Source organism: Aulonocara stuartgranti (genome assembly GCF_965226115.1).
Source record: "Aulonocara stuartgranti genome assembly, chromosome: 20".
In the NCBI taxonomy this organism is placed as follows: Eukaryota; Metazoa; Chordata; class Actinopteri; order Cichliformes; family Cichlidae; genus Aulonocara; species Aulonocara stuartgranti.
The window spans coordinates 22,713,447-22,734,755 of NC_138956.1; the positions used below are offsets into that span (position 1 = coordinate 22,713,447).

At 38.9% G+C, this 21,309-nt stretch overlaps 1 protein-coding gene across 9 annotated transcripts in view; it reads right to left on the reverse strand.

Annotated features, from left to right (window-relative positions):
* Window positions 1-21,309, reverse strand: part of dlgap4a (discs, large homolog-associated protein 4a) — a 100,659-nt gene that overhangs the window by 13,607 nt on the left and 65,743 nt on the right. For 2 of the 9 annotated variants that reach the window (XM_082517648.1, XM_082517647.1), the window contains exons 2-6: window positions 11,624-12,901; window positions 11,099-11,334; window positions 10,650-10,727; window positions 9,944-10,091; window positions 8,320-8,566 (exon numbers count right to left, since the gene is read on the reverse strand). In XM_082517648.1, coding sequence (XP_082373774.1) covers window positions 8,320-8,566; window positions 9,944-10,091; window positions 10,650-10,727; window positions 11,099-11,334; window positions 11,624-12,832 — 1,918 coding nt within the window. In that variant the 5' untranslated portion in view covers window positions 12,833-12,901. Of the gene's footprint in view, window positions 1-8,319; window positions 8,567-9,943; window positions 10,092-10,649; window positions 10,728-11,098; window positions 11,335-11,611; window positions 12,902-21,309 lie in introns of all 9 variants that reach the window. The other 7 variants (XM_082517646.1, XM_082517645.1, XM_082517653.1 and 4 more) reach the window with 5 other exon arrangements.

A 21,309-nucleotide genomic window follows, 5' to 3' on the forward strand; every position in this document is an offset into this window, starting at 1 on the left:
CTGACCCATAATATGCTCTGGCTCCATCAGCAGGTCTGTCTGAGTGCTATCAGATGACCACTAATGCGACCTGAACACCAGCCTAAAACATCCATGTATATGACTGACTATTCTCATAGCTGTGTACTGATGCCATTAGAACTGTTTATTTATTTTTTTGATTTACTTTCTTATTTTAATTTAAGATATCTGGTGTGCCAGTTTGGGATTTAAGTTGTGATCACAGCTGATCTCATTTTGAGTTCTGACTTACAGTCTGATGTGTTAATTAGGCTGCTGCAGAGTGAACTTCAAGGGGAGAAACTGTGCTTTAACATTAGTTTCTACTGAAGCACCAAGTTCGGTGTACATAAAAGCAAAGCACACACCAACCCTCACAAACAATATTGTAGCCTATTGTGAATAAACCTTTCGGGACATGAGCCAAGTATCATGAAAAGAGATGGAAGCTCTGTCCAAGATTAGCCAGTGTTACTGCACAACAGACAGACAGACTGTGGGAGTCACAGACTGAAAGATTAGAGCAGGACACACGCTGAGCATGACTTCTGACGAAAAAACAAACAAACACTGTTCACATGTACAGGAAGGCATTCAGATTCAAAAAAATGAATTAAATCAAATTAAATAACCATTAAATGCAAAATGGAGCATCTGATCAAAACCAATTACATGTAAGCTGGAAATTAGTTTGAGTTTTATAACACATTTGAATTAGGCATGGGGTATCTGTTGAAATTATGGATATATTTACACAAGGGATTCTGCATCAAAAGGATCTTAGAGGTCACAAAATAGGAGGATATTTGAGTTTGAGTGTGTCTAGGCTTAAACCTGTTATTGTTTGAGGTACTCTTTGGAGGCGTGTCAGAGTTTTTAGTTAAACATTACCATAGCAGGATAACAAAGGAATTTCAAATGTTATTTAGAAAGAGAAAGCCTTGAACTTCTTAGACTTTTAAGGTTACAGCAGGTTAGTATAACGTTCATGAAAACCAACACTTGGAGTGAAGCCAGTCACCAACAGTTGATCTTTTCCTGCACAGTAGAGCTTAATACAGCCTACTGTAAGGTTTTCATGCAAATTTTAGTTTTTGTATATATTTAAATGACAGGTTGGTTTGCACTGTAATTTTGCTGGTTTCTACAGCTCCATTATGTGGCATGTATTAATTTTGTTACCACAGTTTCAAGAATCGGGTATGGATTACATAGTGCTTTTCCACAACTCTTTAAGAAACAAGGGCAACAGGCTTAAAGGTGTCAGTGAAGACACAGTAAATCACTGGGTAGGGCAGGCAGACTTCATGGGAGAAAACCATCTATTGAGAAGGAAAGGCAGCCAGCCATTAAACAGACAAAGCTTACATACTGATAGGAAAAGCAAAAGCGCTTACACAAAACACAGATCAACAGACTGCAACATCAAACCAAAAGTACATTATGAAAACAAACAGCTATGGGTTCATTAATACTACAGTTACAGGTTATTCATTATTCTGTCTAGTATTATAAGATTAAATGTTCCATATAATTGTCTACAGACAAAAACATGTCCAACTGTCCTACTACTGGAGATCATTTTCTACTGAAATGTCTGACATCTTTAAGGCCATCTGTGGTTCTACATCTGACCTATTGGAGTACGTCAACAGTCTGGGTTGGAAGCTAATCAGTTAAATCAAGGACGCATGCCACAAGTCTCTGAGATTAGCTCTTTCACAACTCCATAATTTTCACTGCAAAATACAGCACTCTCTTTCAAACTAATAATGACCAATTAAAAACACTAAGCTCTACATGAGTGAAGTGTGCCCCTTAGAAATATAACTGAAATAAATTAAACAACCTGAGGTTGATTTGTTTTTTTACACAGAAACACATACATGATTGTTAGTGTCAGTAAACATGTTATGTCTGATGTCTAGACTAAACACAACTAAAATGTGTCTCAGTGTAATACACAAAATGTATATTACACTGAGACACATTGTTGTATTCAGCACGCAAAATACAACATAAAGTTAAAAATCAACTGTATTTTTTAGGAGCTGGCGATTTTGGATTGAACAAAAGTATTTCAACCAATGCGAAAGCAGTTCTCAGATAAAGGCATTCCATTAGAGCAGGAAATGGGACTGGCCTTTACTGTAATGTCCAACTGTGTTAACAAATAGCTCCACATTCATCATTAGAAAGCCCGTCTGCTGCTGACCTTATTGAGAAGCTACACTTGCTTTGCCATTCAGTCAAGAGATTACCTCATCAATGAGTGTGAGAGGAAGAGTGTGTAATACTGTGGAGAATGACTCATAGTCTGTCCATGATAAAACACAGCCACACCAAGTCTTGTTTAATGTAGTTCTGGATACAGTGAACACACCTTTTTTTTCTGAAGCTTCAAAGCCACCTAGTTTGATTACACCTGGTCACATGTTAAGCAGGATTTAAGTTTTTACTTTCTAACTTTACAATGGTAGTCAATTTAAACACTAAGTACGGTTACTGTGTTTCGCTCTAATGTTACAGTGCTGTATGTGCACATCCTAGTTGTTTCAGGGGTCCTTAAAAAGCCTAAGCAGAAGTGTCCGAAATGCGAAGCACTACTGAGTGCAGGAAGCTGATAAATTATTGACTGTGCCACAGGTCTTGAATGAATAAAGATGGCCCTTTGGACCAAATATAGCCACTTGTGCCAGGTGAGATAAAATCATTTCAAGAAGCTGGATTGTCCAGACAATTACTTGTTCCTTTCACACCACAGGACGTCTAGAAAATAAATATACCGGTACCATTACAAGTGGAGTCGACTTAAAAATTACCTAGTTTCTGTCAACAAAACAACACTATGAGCTTTAGTACAGCACTCACTTTCTGACCTATAGGGAAGCATTTTATAGTAGACCAATATGATTGTACATGTGGGTTCAGATAAACGTGAATCATAGCTTTCTTCGTGCCTCTGGACACACATCACTGTCACATACCCGGGATAAGAGAGAGCCGTTACCTCATCTAACGTTAATCCAAAAGACCACCGGGGAGATAAATTAAATACCCAATGAGCTCAATTTAAAGCACACTGAGCCGCTGAGCTTCTTTATCGTTTTAATTAACGATCTGTGGCAGTGGATTACGACTTACAACAGTCTCTAATAAAAACTTATTTGGAAATATAAGATCACTCACCCACACAACCCACTAGCCACGGTTAGCTAATAAACGGGCTGGTTAGCCAAACTAAGCCCGCGCCGGGATGTCCCTAACGGGCTGGTGACGGCTCCGCTACCGTTAGCCTTTGCTGCTAGCCAGTCCAGGGCTTGCCGCGGCGTGCTATCACACAGGGTATTTAACGTTGAGTAATGCTACCCGGAGGCGCTGTATAGTTGATATCAGCGGGGCAACAAAGAGATGGCTTTTCACTCTAAAAACAGGCAGCCAACATTGCTGCTCCTCGCCTTGCTCAAACAGCTTGTATCAGGGTTTCATCCTCTTTCTTCATCTACGTTAGCTAGCTAGTTAACCTACCACACCATTAGCTTACGTTAGCTCGCTGTTGCTAGCGTAGCAAACAGCAGCTGGTTGTCAGAACCATAACGCTCAACCGGGAAAAAGGTGACAAAGACCTTACTGTTAGTGGTGGACTCGGAGAAATCCTTATTTTCTGTTCATTCATGAACGGCGGACGAGATGGACACGGGTGTAGTGCCTGGGAGACACACAACGAACACTGTGAAGAAAAGATTTGTAGTACACGCCCTTGACGACGAGGATTGGAGTCCACGTTTTCTCCGTAACCGATTTCTCTAAACGATTGGACAGAGCCGGACCTCAAACTAATCGAACACGAAGGTGATTGGTTTATGTCTGGGTATTACGTTGTTTATGAATGTGTTCACGGTAGGTGCGCTTCAGTTTGTCTGCGGCGCCGCGGGAACGGACTTAAGTCTAGACATAAAAAAATAAGCACATATCCAGCATGTGGTGATCTATTGTTACCCCAACAAAGGAGTGAACTGAGCTATTTCCTCCTATGTCCCCCCTACTTTATATATATATTATAATTATTATTATATAGCCTTATTCTCCTATTACAATCATGCTATAATGCTGTGATTTTAATTAAAAAAACCCCTGCAAGAAACCAGAAAAATTAGTCTTTGAGGCAAGAGTACAATATAAATATAGGGTTTTCATATATAAGATTTTAATAGAATTAGGTACATGAAGCAATGAGACATGTGAATTGCAGTATATCAAATAGATACCCTAGACAGAAAACATTTCTAAATTGCTGGGTGGCACGTAGAGCTCAACCAACATTATCAGCTTATATTCATCTTTCACAGATATATATTGTATCGCTACACAGGTAAAAGTATTTGAAAAGTATTTCCCGAGTTCTTATTTTTTGTATGATTGTCACAATTTTATGTTTCAGATCGTCCGACAAACCAATATTAGACATAGATAACACAAGTAATCATAAAATACAGTTTTTAAATTTATTAAGGGAAAAGAGTTATCCAAACCTACCTGACCTTTCATGAAAAAAGGGCCCCAATAAACTGTAAAACTGGTTGTGCCACCTTTGGAAGCAGTCAGGCGTTCGCAGTGACTAACAATGAGTCTTTCACATTGCTGTGGAAGAATTTTGGCCCACTTTTCTTTTTAGACTTGTTTTCTTCTTTTTTGTGCCATTGATGGTTGAACTTGTTGGTGTTGGTTCTCTTTCAGCATTTTCTGGTAGAGATCAGAATTAATGATTCCATCCTAAAGCAGCAAAGCAGCCCCAGACCATTACACTACCACTGCCATGTTTGACTGTTGGTATGATGTTCTTTTTATGTACTGATACTGTGTTACTTTTACCCTAAACAAACCTTCCAACAAATTCAACTTTTGGCTCAAAACTCCACGGAATATTTTCCCAAAAAATCTTGGGGATGATCAAGATGTTTTTTTCTTGGCAAATGAGAGAAAGAGCCTTTGTGTTCTTTTGGGTTAGCTGTGGGTTTTTTGTATCTCTCTGATGGATACCATTTTTGCCCAGTCTCTTTCTTATTGTTGAATCATGAACTCTGAACGTAAGTGGGACAAGTGAGGCCTGCAGTTCCTTAATTGACGTTCTGGGTTCTTTTGTGGCCTGGATGAGTTGCCGATGTGCTCTTGGAGTAATTTTGGTAGGCTGGCCACTCCTGGGAAGGTTCACCATTATTCCAAGCTTGCTCCGATTGTGGATGATGGCTCTCACTGTGTTTGACTGGAGTCCCAAACCCTTAGAAATGGGAATACCATTGTAACCCTTTCTAGTCTGAGGGATGTCAATGACTTTGTTTCTCGTCTGTTCCTGAGTTTCTTTATACTGTAATAATAATAACTGTGGAATGGTGTGTAGTTTTTAAGGTCTTATAAGATACTTCACTTTGTCATACAGGTTTTATATAAGTGGTGTCTTGGTTCAACAGGTCTGCCAGTAATCAGGCCTTGGTATAGGTAATGAAATTGATGTTAGCTCAAAAAATGTGGTTAATCACAGTTAATTAATGACTTAACAAGACGGGCAATAACTTTTTCACATAGGACCAGGTAGGTTTGGATAGCTCTTTTGCCTTAACAAATGAAATCATAATTTAAATATTGCATTTTATATTTTCTCAGGTTATCGTTGTCTAATATTACATTTTGCTTGATGATTGGAAACTTCCAGTGGAACAAGTATATAAAAAAATAAGAAATAAGAAATGGGGCAAATACCTTGTCCTGACACTGCTGAGATGAAAACCTTTTCTTTACAGAACATAAAGAAGAAGAAAAAAAGATGTTTGTGGTCATTTAGAAAAAAAAAAGTCACATAGTTTGTTCAGCAGAATAGCTCCAGCGTCATTATTCAAGATCTTCATTATTTAAGATTAGATCTCTCTGCAGTACATGTAGCAGAGTAGACAGCTGAGCAGTGGTGATACAGAGTCAAGTTCTGTTCTTACATTAGCTTGTTAACTATTTTTTAAAATACATTGAGTCCATATAGAGTCCAGCTTTTTCCCATTCGCATATGTACAGAAGCAAAAGTCAAATCAGATAAAAATTTAAAACATTAATAATCAGAAATTTTAGTCCCTAAAACTTTGATTCACTATTGACCTAAGAAAAATCCACCTGCCTCTATGTTGTAGTAGTTAACAAATTTGCCTTACATGTGAAAGATCCCTGTCTTGAGATCGCAAAGGGAAATAAAACCAGCCTCAGGAGATCAGAGGCTTGTGTGTCCCTCATGCTGGCCCAGATAAATCGGAGGGTGGCATCAGGGAGGGTGTAAAACTGCCAAATCAAACATGCAGATCTTTGTGGTGAATAGCTAAAAGTACCTCTAAAAGTATCTCGGACTATAATTAAAAATTTTTAAAAAAATACTCATAAGTATGAATTTATGATTTAACATCAAAGTCATATAGAACTCTTTAGAAGAAAAATACTAACCACACATCACAAGTCTGACACTTTTAAGCTACAGGGCAATTTGTTCAATAATAATAATAATACACAAATATATACACACATGCACCATAAAAACAGAAGTGAAGCTTGATTTACCGCATGAATTTACTATAGACACAGTAGATGTTTTTATGAAATGTTCAGATTTTTTCTTCTTTACTGCAACAATGCTTGAACTGAATTGTAGGCGAAAAAATAGATAGTTTTCTTTGCTTAGCTGCAAATCTCTCTATCTCTCTAAAACAGCATCTCTACCCTTCACCCTGTCAGCCTGGAGGAGTCATTATTGCGCACTTTTCCCTGAAAACATAACAATAATGTTACACATAAATGTAAAAAGATACAGAAAAAATGTGCCAAGCAAAATGTTCTTGAGTTTAGTTTTCCATCTAATAATGACTATGTGAAAGGTGCTGTACATCTTCCATCCATTTTCTCAGCGATAAAGAAGAGAGCAGCTTGCAATATCCAGCTGCAGACTGAATATGCTGCAAACTCTTATTGTTAAAGCATAAGTACCTTAATAACAAAAGCCCGTACTCTGGTAGATATGTGTTTATCTATTGCAATAAAACAAGAGGAATACTCTACATAGATCTTTAAAAGGATCTGCCTTCCGTATTTCTAAACCACAGTCATTTAAGTTTAACCCTTGTGTGGTGTTCGTATTTTTGTTACTCAGCCAGTGTTCATGGGTCTGGTGGACCCGCTAGAGTTTTGGCTTTCCAAATTAACACTATCAAACAATTTTATGTTAAATTACTCAACAGATGTTTACTTCATCCCAATTACAAGACATATGAACAGCAAACATGGTTAATTTTTTCCCTTTACCTTTGTTAGATCACATTTATGAATTAATGTGCTTCTCGTTTTTCTTTTATATAAAATGTTATAAATAAATCAGTTATAATCAAGTGGAGTGAGTGGAAAGACACAACACATTTACACGTGAAAAAATAATTAATTGTTTAATTTTTCTTTTGAAAAAAACTGAACACGGGTCTCACAGACCCGAACACCATACAAGGGTTAACACTTAAACCCCATAGGTAAAAAGGTAACACATACACACAAAAAATTATTATAAATTTTACAAAATGGCTGGGATTTTTTTGCATGTGCTACCTTTTTACTTTACGTTTTTAACAATGGAAAGTAACCTACTATTTATTTGAATTATACCTATAATAGTTAAGGTGTACAGTATTGTCAAGACTATTATAATAGCAGCGCATGTGGTGTCTTTTGCATACACTAAATATACACAGTGAAATTGTTACTCGGTGTACTTTTCAAAAACAGTAAAACAAGTTGGATTTCAGGAAAGTGGCCTCTTCCTTTAAGGGGCAATTTTCCAGACAATACTTATTTTTGCTATTATGAAGCGGAGTAAATACAGCAGAAATCATCTGACCCTGAACCATGCTTGCTTTAGGCTCATACTTGCCATGATGCACTTTCTTCTACGCTCCTCTTTTATACTCCTGATACATTTACCTTTGTCCTCTCTCCCATAGTTTGTCTTTCTTCTTCTCTATGCTCTTTCTCTCTTCTCATCTCCCAAGCCAGTGACCCTAGATGACTGCCCCTCCTTTAGGCTGGTTTGCTTGCTCACAGGGGATCGTCTGATTGTTGAGGTTTTTTCTCTAATATTGTAGGGTCTTTTCCTTATAGTGTAAAGCACCTTTAGGCCACTGTTTTTGTGAATTGGTGCTATATAAATGAATTCAAAAGGAATTGAATGACTCGAAGGTAATTTCAAATCTTTGTAATCTTATTGCAATCATATAAGACCACCTTCTTCTCTCAGGTACTCACTGGTGTTGGAGCTGTAGCTATAGCCTGGAGTGGTGGGTGGTGGTGACTCTGAATCCACAGAAGCTGTATCTTCATCCTGGGAGCAGCCTGCTTGGATGGCCCGCAGGTAGCTATGGCTGCGCGACCGGAAGCATGTAGGCGCAGGCAGATCCAGAGCCTCCACAGCCTGCGATTCCCCCTCACAGTATGGTACAGAGTGCCCACAGCCCTGCCCGCATACCTGAAAGAACGTGTGCAGACTCACACGCTAAGGGCAGAGGGCAGACTGATAAACATGCATTAAACAGACCTATGCTTATGATGGAAAAACTGCTCAGATATAAAAATCTTACTAAAGTAAAACCAAAGCATCAACAGCAAATGAAGCCAAAAGAGATGTGGTAAAAATGTCCCTGTGGTCGTGTGAGGAGTTTCCTAAAACTGCTTTATACATTCAAGTATTTTATGCAGTGGTTTTAAAACTGGGTCTTGGGTGTCATCCAAAGACTAACAAAACAAATCTGTGGGGTTGTGAGATGAGTGATGGGGTTGGAAATAAAAATGTGGAAATTTGAAGTGTGTGGGCAGTCTAAAAGTCTATACTAAGTAATAAAGCTGTAGGATACTTTAAAGAGATATGGCATTTTTAACATCTGTGTTCAGTGGTATAAAAATTGAACACACCTAAAACCTAGAACCAGGTTAATCGTTTTGTGCTTGCCTCAGGGTCAGTATGAAAGTAAATCACAATGCATTGTCTGAGTTGCCTAAAATAGCTTTCATTGTTGCATGGATTTGTGTTGTCACTGCACGATGGGAAAAAGCATTGACATCCGGCAGCAACTGAAATGTTTGATCAAGCGACATAAAAAGAAGCAGAAACAAGCATCAGCAGTTATTTTTATATTTGGCATTTCAGGACCAAATACGAAAGTGTTGTGGGTGGCATATAAACAAGAAAAATTAGGCCTGCTCATTCCAAAAGCTGTGCATGAGTACCAAGAAATCCTTTAGGTCCGACTGACTTTACCTCTGGCCTAAATCGAGTCTCTCTATCATTAATATTAAACATTTCATTTCCAAAGATAGTGATGCCATTCCTTCTCTATGAAAGGTATTTTTACCTCCAATCCTGCTGATGAAGATGTACAACAAGCTCCCTCAGGTTTTTACTGAGTCATATCTTCCACTCTGAAATTCTGCAAACACTCTGAGGCATCATTTTGATTCGTCAAGTTTATTCCCGACTGGTTTATTCATAAACCATCTCTGCAGTCTTATAGACATTCATTTAAATATTCTCTCACAGTAGCTTCAAAATGTAAAGGTTGTGGCAGTCTATTTTATATACACGGGTTCTTGAAGTCAATCAAATTTATGCAATTTTAGAAATTTTAGAAGGTATGTATGCTTTAAATATTGTTGCATTAAATCCAGCTTTAAATCTTTCCTTCATTAAATTAATATTTTAACTGTTTTCAAAAGACGATTGTTGGGTTTTTTCGATTATTTTGTACACTGCTCACTTAAATAAAACTACTTCTCTGTGGGAACTTATTAATAAAAGACCCAATTCAAACAGACTGATTAAAATTATCTTTGTCAATTATAACAACAATAAATAATAAAGAGATCATAGACATACCTGAGTGCCCGAGCCTCTGCCCAGTGTGCCAGAGCATTGGCTGAAATCATTGTTCCTGTGGCGTGGAGGGGCCTCTAAAGGACTCACCAGGCAGTCTAAGTTATCAAGGCTCCGATTAGTGGACAGCTCTTTCAGGGACGGCAGGGTGCTGTGGAAGTGAACGTAATAATCAGCCTCTCAGAAGTCAGAGCCTGGAATAAGTAAGGGGCTGTGTTTAATTGATGATATCCAGGAGTAACCTAAACCAGGGAAATGTTCCCCTGGGTTTTTTCAAATTAAACACGACTGAGATGTGTGGATAGTGATGTGTACTAGTGCTTAAATAGCAGTACAGAGGAAATAACAATACAAGAGCAAAACTGCTAAATAGAATTTGAGAGATTTGAATTTCAGTTTATTTTTAAAAAATTTTTCCTCTGTTCTGCCTTGCCGAGTTGGCACCTGGTGTTAGTGAAAATGTGTGTGCAATAAGCAACAGGGTGTGCTGGAGTGATTTTCATGGAAAGTTTACATATTATGAAATCAGGACTTGAGAAAGTGGGTAAAAGTACTAACACGCCACTCAGGGTACCTGCAAGGTGAAAGATGGAACTGTGGGTGGAGAGGAAAATTACTGGCAGGGTTAGGCAAAAAAAGTGATGGAAAACAGTGGAAGGATCACTTAGGGTGGTTAGGGCCACACTGCCTGCCTCTAGGTTACACTGACCTCAGATGCTGCATAGAGCACGCACTTTGTAGAGGAGACCACAGATAATCCTCCCGCATGAGAGCGTAGCAACGAGGCCTGTCCGTTTGGATGTAGAGGTAAAACACATGGCAACAAGTTCACCGACTGCTTTTGCAGCACATAAAAATGGAATGTATGTAGTTTCTTGTCCCCTTTCCTTAGACTGCATCTTTATCTCCAATGTATATCTTCTATGATCTTGTTTTGACCAAGTACTTTTGCACACACTGACATTTATTCATGACAGGATGCTGCCACCTGCTGACTACCTTTGGAGGCATGAGAAAAATACCCCTATAGCAAATACCCCTTCAATGCCTGTTTATATTTTAATGGATGTAATGTAAAAGGGCACAAAATCAACAGTGGCAAAACAATGAGCATGATAAACAAGGTCATATTTTGACTCACTACACTGTGGGACTCACTTGCGTGGCGTCGGTGGCGGCTGCTGCTCACTCAGTGACTGCTGGGTGGCTTTCATGTAGCTCAGGCGACGAGCTGCAGATTTGGGCGAAGGTTTGGGGCTTCCTTCTGAGTCATCACTGTCCTCTACGTCTCCCATAGCTTTGACATAACTGCCACTGCGCATCCTTCGACAAGGGATCTCAGTTCCTTTGGTCTTTCCATGACCCAAAGTTCCTGCCCAGTCGCCCAGGGGGACCTGGATTATGCAAACAAATGCTTTGTGAAAAACTTTAAAATACAGGATAATACAGTATCCCTGCTGGCATTTCCTAGTATTTCGCAATATGATTGTGAGGATGTGCAGCAATGGCTTAAAAAAGGTGATATGATTGTCACGACTTGTGAGAAACTCTGCAAATGTGACAATAAAGATTCCCGGTGCTCAAACATTTAAAAAAACAAGACATACACAGAGAAATTATAAACAGATCCATGCAAACTTCCAAAAAATGATGATGGAGATGAATACTCACAAGCCCTCCTACCTGAAGGAACTGTTGTGCCAAGTCTTGGTGGCATGACTTTGATTTAAGCATGGTCCTGTTGACTGTAGCAGAGCCCTTCTGCAACACCTGCCTAGCCTGGGTAAGTGTGAGAGTGGACCAAGAGCCCCTCTTCACCAGTGTATCGTCCTTGCTTCCCCTAGTTCTTTCTTCCTCTTCCTTGGATCCTACTTGTGTTGCTGGGCATGCCAGGAACTTGAGGTCACTGCTGCTTTTGGAGGTCTTGAGAGTATGTGCAGAAATTGTATTATAGCCCTGTGGAATATGTCTTGGAGGGGCCTGGCTGTCTGACACCGCTCTGCCAAGAGTCATCATGCTCAGTGGGTTGCGGTAACCTACAGCTATAGTGCCAGCTTTGGTAGTGTCAGTGTCCAGGGCATCATCTGAGCCCCAGAGGCCTAGTGTACTAGGTCTAGGTCTCTGCTTTTGCCCTTCAGTCTTAGCCCTGTCTTTACTTTTGCTCCTGCGGGTTGGTCTACCACTATCTTCACCACTTCCTGTAGTCCCAGTCATTCCTCCTGCAGAGCGCCCATTTAAGCTACCCTTGATTGCAGAGTTTTCCAAGGACTGAGACTTGGCAAACAGCTTTTGCACAGAATGCATCAGGTGGCGTATGCGTCCTGGGCTCTCACTGCGTTGCTTTGACATACGGCCTCTGTGGAACTGCAGTGTACTGAAGCCATCACGCTGTAGGGGCAGGTGCCTCTCTAGCTGATCCAGTAGGCTGGAAGGTAACCGGTTCATCTTTGCTGCTGCTGCAGACGAGATAGTGGCCGATCCACTGGTGATCATAGGGGCACCAGTCAGGCCCAGACCCAAGCCCATACCCATAGACAAGGATGTGGATAGTGCCCCTGCCCTGCTCCCCTGCCCAACTCCACCACCAGTAGCCATACAGGCCTGGGAGCAGTCAACCTGGTCAGTCTGAGAGGTAAAATGCAGACGAGGGAAAGTGCTGCTGTTGGACATCTGGCTGAAAGGCAGCAAGCAGTCAGGAGTCAAGGTGGTGGGGCTGGTGGGAGGGCACTGGTGGAGATGGGGGTCCAGAGTGCCATAGTGGTTTATAGTAGGGCTCAACAGAAAGGAGCTGTGAGGGTCAGAGGTCAAAGGACACAGAGGCTTCTGGGAACAGCCCGCTGGTTCACACGAGTCAGACAGGTGACGACTGCGGTTGGCTCCTAACCCTTTCATGGTGGCTGAGGTATTGTCCTTAAAACATGTCTCCAATTAGCGCGGGTCTACTGACCTGCTGGGCCCATTCTGCAATGCAGAAAAATGAAACACAGAGAAAACATCCGATTAAACAATAGAAATTCAAGTCTCTATGCTGATACTCAGTACATGCAGTCTGTTAATGAAAAGAGCAAATACAAACATGTCAAGACTTCAGGGCACATTTGTGCCATATTTTTGTTACTTCCATTGACTGACTAGCTTTTCTTTCTTCTTTTCTTTTCTTTTTTAAACTTTTTTTAGCTGCCCTTTCTAAAAGTAATGTTTCATTTTCTTTTTAAAATGTACATTCCCATTCTAGGGATTGCTGACAGTCCACCAAGCCATTTGTGAACAATTTTAAGCTTCATAAAAGCATAGAAGTAACTCTACATTCCCATATTTAAAGCTAATGACCAAATTAGAGTTGGAGCACAATTAGAAGTGTTAATCCCTCTGTGTCCTTGGATTATCAGAGGAGTAACTGAAAAAAATATATGTGTGGTGCATTTCACAGAAGAAACACAACAATGAAAATAATGTGGAAAGGAGATCTACTGTCCTCTACAGCACTGTAAGTTCCTGCATACTGTAAGTTGATTAAAACAACACACCACTAGGTGGAGCACCAGTAGCAAGTGCCTACATAACAGTGTGTTGCTTGAGGGGAAATTTACACACACATTTTGTATTTGGCTCTTAAAGTACACTTCAAATTGAATATATCAAACTTTAACGAAGTATATGTGTATGAAATATTAAAACAATCCTACTACGCGATAGAAAATTTATTGCCATTTAAACGCTCTGAACACTTTAGAAGCAGTTTTCCTTCAATCACTGTCTCTATTATTCTGCCGCTGAATACATAAGTGCAATAGAGCCTCAAGATTGAAAAAACAAAAGACAGTAAATCACATATTATTCACAGGGAATAGAAGAAGCTATTCAGCTTACTGTATGAATTGTTTCAGCAAAGCAGGAAACTAGACAGCCAAGGGCCCAATATAAGACATCATTATGATGTACAGCCAGGAAATACTACACTGACAGTGCATAGGAGAACGATTTTGTGACTCATACATGTAAATGAGCTTTATATTTAAGAAGCACCATTTGTCTCCAAAGCAGGAAATAAACCCTCATTTCCACAAATCATTTTTGGTCCTTTGCCATCCTCTCAAATCTACTTACTGTACTAGGAATTGTGATTCTTTCTTTTCTAACTAAAGGGAACAATAAATCTTCCCTAAAGCTCACTAAAAGAAGAATTTTGAGACAAAGCAAATATTTTGCGGTTGCACTTCAGAGGAAACTATATTGGGTACAAGCGGAAATAAAAACAGAGAGCAATCTAAAATAAAACTTCACTCTAATGCCCATGTCACAGCTATAACCAGCAAACTGACAGGGGATGACAGCTCTGATGTGTAGCTAATGGCTGCTTTTTTACTGCCTTTTTGGGGTAACACTAAATCTAATGTAGCCTCCTCGTCAACAATAGACACCACAGTTTCCAGTGCAACAACGATAATTTTAACACAGCACTTCATCATCTATTGCATAAGATGTATCTCTGTCATAAAGTGCCTCAGCAACACATCAGCAGGATGACCATAAGCAGAAAAACAGACACACAATAGAGAGCAAATCAAGGAAAGAGAGATATTTGAGTGTGACTGTCACGTGTGTCTTCTATCACAGGTTTATTCATCCTCAAAGCTCACTATGAAAAGACAGTAATATTGCATCAAGGTTATGAAAACTCATAATTCACAAAGCAGAAATCCATGTTGCATTAAATTCGCTCCAACAGATGCTGTCTGTATCAGAGTGGAGTGACTCACCGATCAGTCAATGGTAAGAGCCCTCTCCCACAGCAAGCATGAAATCTTGCCTGGGAGCTGAATGCAGAATGTTAACTGCACACATTTTCATTTTGCTGTGTTGGTTTGTCACTTCTTACATCTCTCCGACCTCCCATACACAATTTACAGTGAGGGAGCAGCCACTTATCTGAGTCAGTGTTCCTGGACGGGCGCAGCAGTGTGCTGACAAATACACCAGCGTTTTACAACGGCGCAGCCTGCTGTAATTCATTCGCCTGAGCTGACTGTAGCCCCACGTGTTCGCGTCCTGTAGGTGCCACTGCTGACAAACTGACACACACCTACACACGCTGGCACACCGACACACACAGAAACGTGCTAATTCGCCCACCTACCCATCCACCGCACCAACGAAACCCTGTCAAGTGTTGAGCATCACAGGGGAAGATGAGAAAGAAATACTGTTCACAGTTCATGTAACTCTGTCGCAGGTTCAGTGCATCTGTCTGTCTGTCTGTCTGTGAGATGGTGGCCAGAAGGCTACTGCATAATTACAAGGTGAATGAATCCTTAGACTGCAATGAAGATAGCACATTTGACCTGTTTCACATGCTCACACACTACACGGATGTAGCAGTGACTTGCTGAACAGAGAACTGGGTGTCACAGGGTGACGGAAATGTCTTTAACTAGCATTTCCAGGTACTGTGTTGTCATTCAGTATCTAAGGTGTGACCTGTCAGTGTTATACTAGCTACAGCTGTAGTCTGCTTAGGTAGTGTGGTAAGTGATCTTACTGTTCTTTGAGTATCCTGGTCCCATAAGGGTTTTGGAAGTGAGCTATGGAAGGCCACAACCGTCATTATATATAATACGAAAAGAGATGTGACACACAGAATGTGTTGTTTGTGATAATTGGCTTTAATTGTCAGAATGTATGAGAGTTAGAGTCAGGTGTATAGTACGGTATTTCTGTATTTGAAAAAACACCTGTAAGTCTTGCATGTTATCGTCCTGAAACCCCAGGCCTCATATTACATTACATTTTGGCATACGTTGTTAAACTTTATTGTATTACACTGTGAAATAAACTTGTTGTATCCATATGAGGACATGCTTTTGTTTAAAAAACAATTACTTCCCTTTCAAAGATGACATTCAGTTTTTATACTTATCAGGTCCAACTAACCCCAAATAGCTGGGAGAAATTAAAAATAAATCCCAAAGGAGAAAAGAAAAAGTGTTTTGAATGAAAACACAGAATATTATTAAAGAATCTTGCTCAAAAGCAAATGAAGTTACTTGATAAATGTATGGATTTAATGTAAAACTAAAACGAACAATATGCTTAATAAAACAAAAGCTGTCCCTAGTGATTTATACACTGGATATATGTTGGCTCATTATAAAATGAACATTTATAATTATCTTATGTGTAAATAGCTTGCGAGGAAAATCACATTAGAGCTGTTGAGCAGATATATTGTGATTTCTTTACTAGAATATAACAAGAAAGTAAATTTGGTTTTAAATTCAGATTCTCAGACTTAATTTGCTCCTTTTATGTAAAAAGCATGTTTTAAACCAGCTCAGGCAGTACCCAGCTTCTTGTGCTATTACAGCTGGGATACACTCGAGCCCACCCTCAACACTGAACCAGATAAGCATTTAAGAAAAAGAATGGGCAAGTGTACAGTAATATTATTTACCTTAGGCTACTTCTCAAAACAAAGAAAAAAAATCAAGATAAAACAAATCACTACACTGAAAGTGAAATAAAATTGCTAATTTCCTTACATTGTGTGGACAGAATAAATACCCTCAAACACAATAATAACATGGACTGAACCACCACTCACAACCACTAGCACTTTATATAGCCTCTGTAGAAACTATCTACACCCTCACTTATCTTAACTGCACTACTGTATAGCTCTGTGTAAATAATCATTCTGTACATTCGATAATCTTTAATCCTACAACTGTTTACAACTTGCATAGTTCCCATTTCTGTATAGCTGTATATCCCAGATTCTGTAAAGTTATTTATTTCATATTCTGTATAGTTTTTCATATTTATATCCTGTTCATATCCTGTACATAGCTTGTACTCACTACAGCCTGTACATACTTATAGTTATAGAATATTCACAACATACTTCATACCGTGTACATTATAACATACCATAATAGACCCATTTCTGTAATATACTCACATATCTATATTATTGCTAATATATATTGTAATATATCTATATCACTAAAGCACTTCTGGATGGATGCAAACTGCATTTCGTTGCCCTGTACCTGTGCATGTGCAATGACAATAAAGTTGAATTCTATTCTATTCTATTCTACTCAGTTATGTAAGGAAAATGGTTAAAAATGTCAATTGCTTATGTTAGCATACCAAAATGTAAAGACCGAACTATTATATGTATTATCACACAAACAGAACAAAAAGGCCAGCAAATGATCACAACATCTGGAGCTTGAAAGTTTACAATTAATAATGTTGTCCCTGCTGGAGACACAATAAATGGAATATTATTTTATTAGAGTTGATAAATATATGTATATGATTTATTTATGTATTTTCCTAAAACAAAGATAATTTGGGGAGTCTTCAATGACTAGTCAGTCATTGGTAAGTTCAACACAATACTCTGGCAAAGACAAAAATGCATAATAATTAATTCAGTTAACAATTAACCGACTGCTCATTATGAAATATAATATGTCCACTCCTCCAATTTTCTTCCATCCAGATCGGGGTTGTAACGTAGCTGAAGCCCATCCCAGCTGTCCCACATGCAGTGTTGGGGAGTAACGGAATACATGTACCACCGTTACGTATTTAAAATACAAAATATTAGTAACTGTATTCCGTTACAGTTACCGTTTTAAAAGTTGGTATTCAGAATACAGTTACTTTGTTGAAATTAATGGATTACACGGCGGTATTTTCCTGTTTCATGAACTCCATATTTTTGGAGACAAAACACGCATTAAGAAGCTCTAATGTCTGTGTCTCAACCTTGCGGCCCATGTCACCTCTACTGGCGGGCCGCATATTGATGTGAAGAAATATTTTAAAAGATTATTCACAAAATGATTTAATATGAAGGCAATAAGCAGAGTGTTACAGTCATAGCCCTAAAGAATGTAGCCTCATGGGTAGTGTAGTCTGTGCTGCAGGGAGAATGGACTGCCATACCCGTTATGTGTCTGTGAGCGCGAGGAGGGAGAAAAAGGTGAGTGGAAAAGTACGAGTTATCACCGAGCAGAAACGGGAGATGGAAGCATGTAAATATATAATATATAAATGTATATACAAAGTTGACCCAGACAACCAAGTAAAGCTAGTTTTCAGCTACGAGCCCGACACGGAACCCGACGTATTAGCCAGAGGTCCCTTTACTACGGTTCGGAGCCGCGGACCTTTTTTATATACACGCGGAATAATTTTCTATACGAGATCGCTGCAAAAAGTGCAGCCTTACCTAATGTCAACCTACTGTTACTCATTTATATTAAGAGAAAAAAAAAGATTTAAAAATCTAGTTGGTGTTGGTATGGCGAGTAACCTTCAGTAATAGTAATAAATCACACAGCAATAGTACATTCATGTGGTTGTAAAAGCATGATAATATATTAAGTAATCCAAACTATTCAGAATACGTTACTCTCATTGAGTAACGTAACGGAATACGTTACAAAATACATTTTGGGGCATGTAATCTGTAATCTGTAGTGGAATACATTTTAAAAGTAACCTTCCCAACACTGCCCACATGTAGTGGGGCAAATGCGTCACACCTAAAGTCAACGCAGAATCCCTAATAAGGCTAACACAATGTCTTTGGATTATGTGAGAAAACCGTAGCACCAAGACAGAAACCACCCAGGTACAGAGGCCACATGCAAACTCTACACATGAAGACACTAACTGACCAGGAAGTTCCACCCAGAGGCTTCTTGTTGTGAAACAACAATGCTAAGCAGTGCGCCACTGTGCTGAACTCAGGTAAAGAGAATACACTTTGCTCATATTTTTCTTCTGCTGTCTGAAACCCCATTCTCCCTGTGACAAATCACACAGCCAAAAACCTATCGTCTTTTTTATCAGCTAAAGCAGACTGAAGAATCACCACCTATTCTCCCCAGACTGCAACATACTGCTGAAAAGGTTAAAAGAGCTAAACCGGAGAGACTTTAAAAAGCACTGGGATGTTTCAAGCTCTACAACGTGTAACATTGAGAGTTCATAATGAGTGCTAAAGCTGGCTTCATACTGGGAAAATAAAATGAGTTTAGTATTCATGCACAAGTAGTGAAAACACACTTAAACTCCTATTGTCAGGGTCTTGGGTCTGAGCGACCCAGGATCCCTGGGCAGTCATGGGCTGGTGATATTATATGTATTTTTGGTGTTGCGGCTGCTCTTCTCCATGCTTGTAGATGTGAGTGTGTGTGTGCGCACTGTTTATACACAGAGCACCACGCCTGGGTCCTCATTCCCCATATCCCCACGGTCTGCCATGCCAAACCGTGATACCCATTATGATAAACTAGATTTCCCTGCTTAACGAATTTGCAGACAACAATTCCGTTTTATTTTTGGCCACTTGGGTGCTGCAAGAACAATCTGTAAACACGACATTGACATATTATCACCTTTTAAGCTGATATGTTGAACTTGTTAGCAAACAGTTTCCTGTTTACACAGCCTGCAGACACAGTACAGAGCAACATTATCCTTCATTTGGCGCTGTGCCGCTGGCCACCTGACAAATTTAAGAGTAATATTCGCTCTTCTTAAACAACAATTTTATCTCAACTAACTCTTGAGGTAAATAGCTGCTAAATGCACAGTTATGATAGCAGCTGGTTGGAAACTGCTTCTGTTTTGTGCTCAGCAGGTATAGTCAGTTTTTTATGAGCAGTGGGAGTGATCTGGGGGGAGCTGCAGACTCAGGTTATAGCTCTGTGTGGCTTAAGCTGCTCCATTCACAGTATACATAATCATTAGACTCAGCACATACTGATTACAGCTGCTTTAAATTCACTAAAGGAGTTTCATTTCAAGTTAGCTCTCTGTTCGAGTTAAAAAACAAAGCTACAGACTCAAGAAGCCACTTGAGTCATCGAGTAAGTTCAGTTTGAATGCAGTAACACTGACAGTGGCTCCATTCTGTCACCATGGTAAATATTATAAATAGTGTTGATCGTCTGAACTGTTGTACTTGGAGATATATTGAAAAGTGGTTCAAAAGATTTAGAAACATTAATATAACCCATTATATTTTAAATTGTACTAAAATAAACAGTGACAAACAGTTAACTCTGCACTGTTGCAAGATACGATCCAGGGTTCAGATGTCCTATATAGAGACAGATTCCCATCCTTAAGTAAAATTTTAATCAGTCAAGGCTCCTCTCTGGCTGATTTATTAAAGTATTCCTATTATACTGGCTGTTACTGTATGCTGTGTGCACACGCGTATATGCGATTATTTGAGTTGGCCCCGATACAACATTACTTTCTCATGGTATTGTGTTGGAAAATCAAAGCCAGATGACAAACAATAAACAAGCTCAAATATTATCAAGGCTGCAGCTTTGCAAACAGAATAAACGCTCATTGTTGGAAGACGTCAGTGACTTCCCAAATACCTTGTATTAATGTTATTTTCAGAGTAGCTTATCAAGAGAAAAATAAATCACAGTGGAGAAAAAATCTTTTTAGGATCCTTTAGATTATGCATCAGACTTTTCTACCACTAAATTAGAGATGTTTTTGATATTCAGGGAACTCCTGCTCAAACAAAATGAAACAACTTCAGTTATTTAATATATATATATATATATATATATATATATATATATATATATATATATATATATATATATATATATATATATATATATATATATATAATGTATGTGCAAAAGTTTTTTTCCTTCTTCAGCAATATTTTGCAGATGCTATATTTAGTAGAAATAAAATAAAAACCTTAAAATACTCAATAATTTCATGTCTATATCAGTAAAACAGGATTGATACTTATATGGTGTGAAAACAATTACGCACACACATAGAATAATCAGTAAATCACTGGGATATGATGCTAAGCAGTCAGGTGCTGACAACCCCGCATCTACATAAGACCTGTGTGTTCTGTGCATGTATACTATAGTCTACCTAAATCACTGACAATAGAACATGATGAATAATAATAATGCATGAACAAAAAGTATCATCTCTTTATTTTCTTTCTTTTTTTTTACACTTCCTGCTTCTATATTTTGTAAACCCGACTTCACAAAAGCATGGAAATTCAATAAAATCTTGACAACCAGTGAAAATGTGCCTGTCTCCCTCCACATTTCCACAAGTACAAAGTCCATGTTAACAGTAATAACACTTAAGATGGGCCAACACCATCCGCTATCCCCACTGTCTAGTGAGAATCTACTAATAGCTTGTTGCAGTCGCTAAGTTATGTCATTTGGTGCTTCCTGTGGATAAAGCAACTGTTATTCTCTACTGCCCTGGGAAAGCAAGACCTGAGGATAACAGGACTAATGAGAACAAAAACCTTAAACATTTATCACAATACTTTT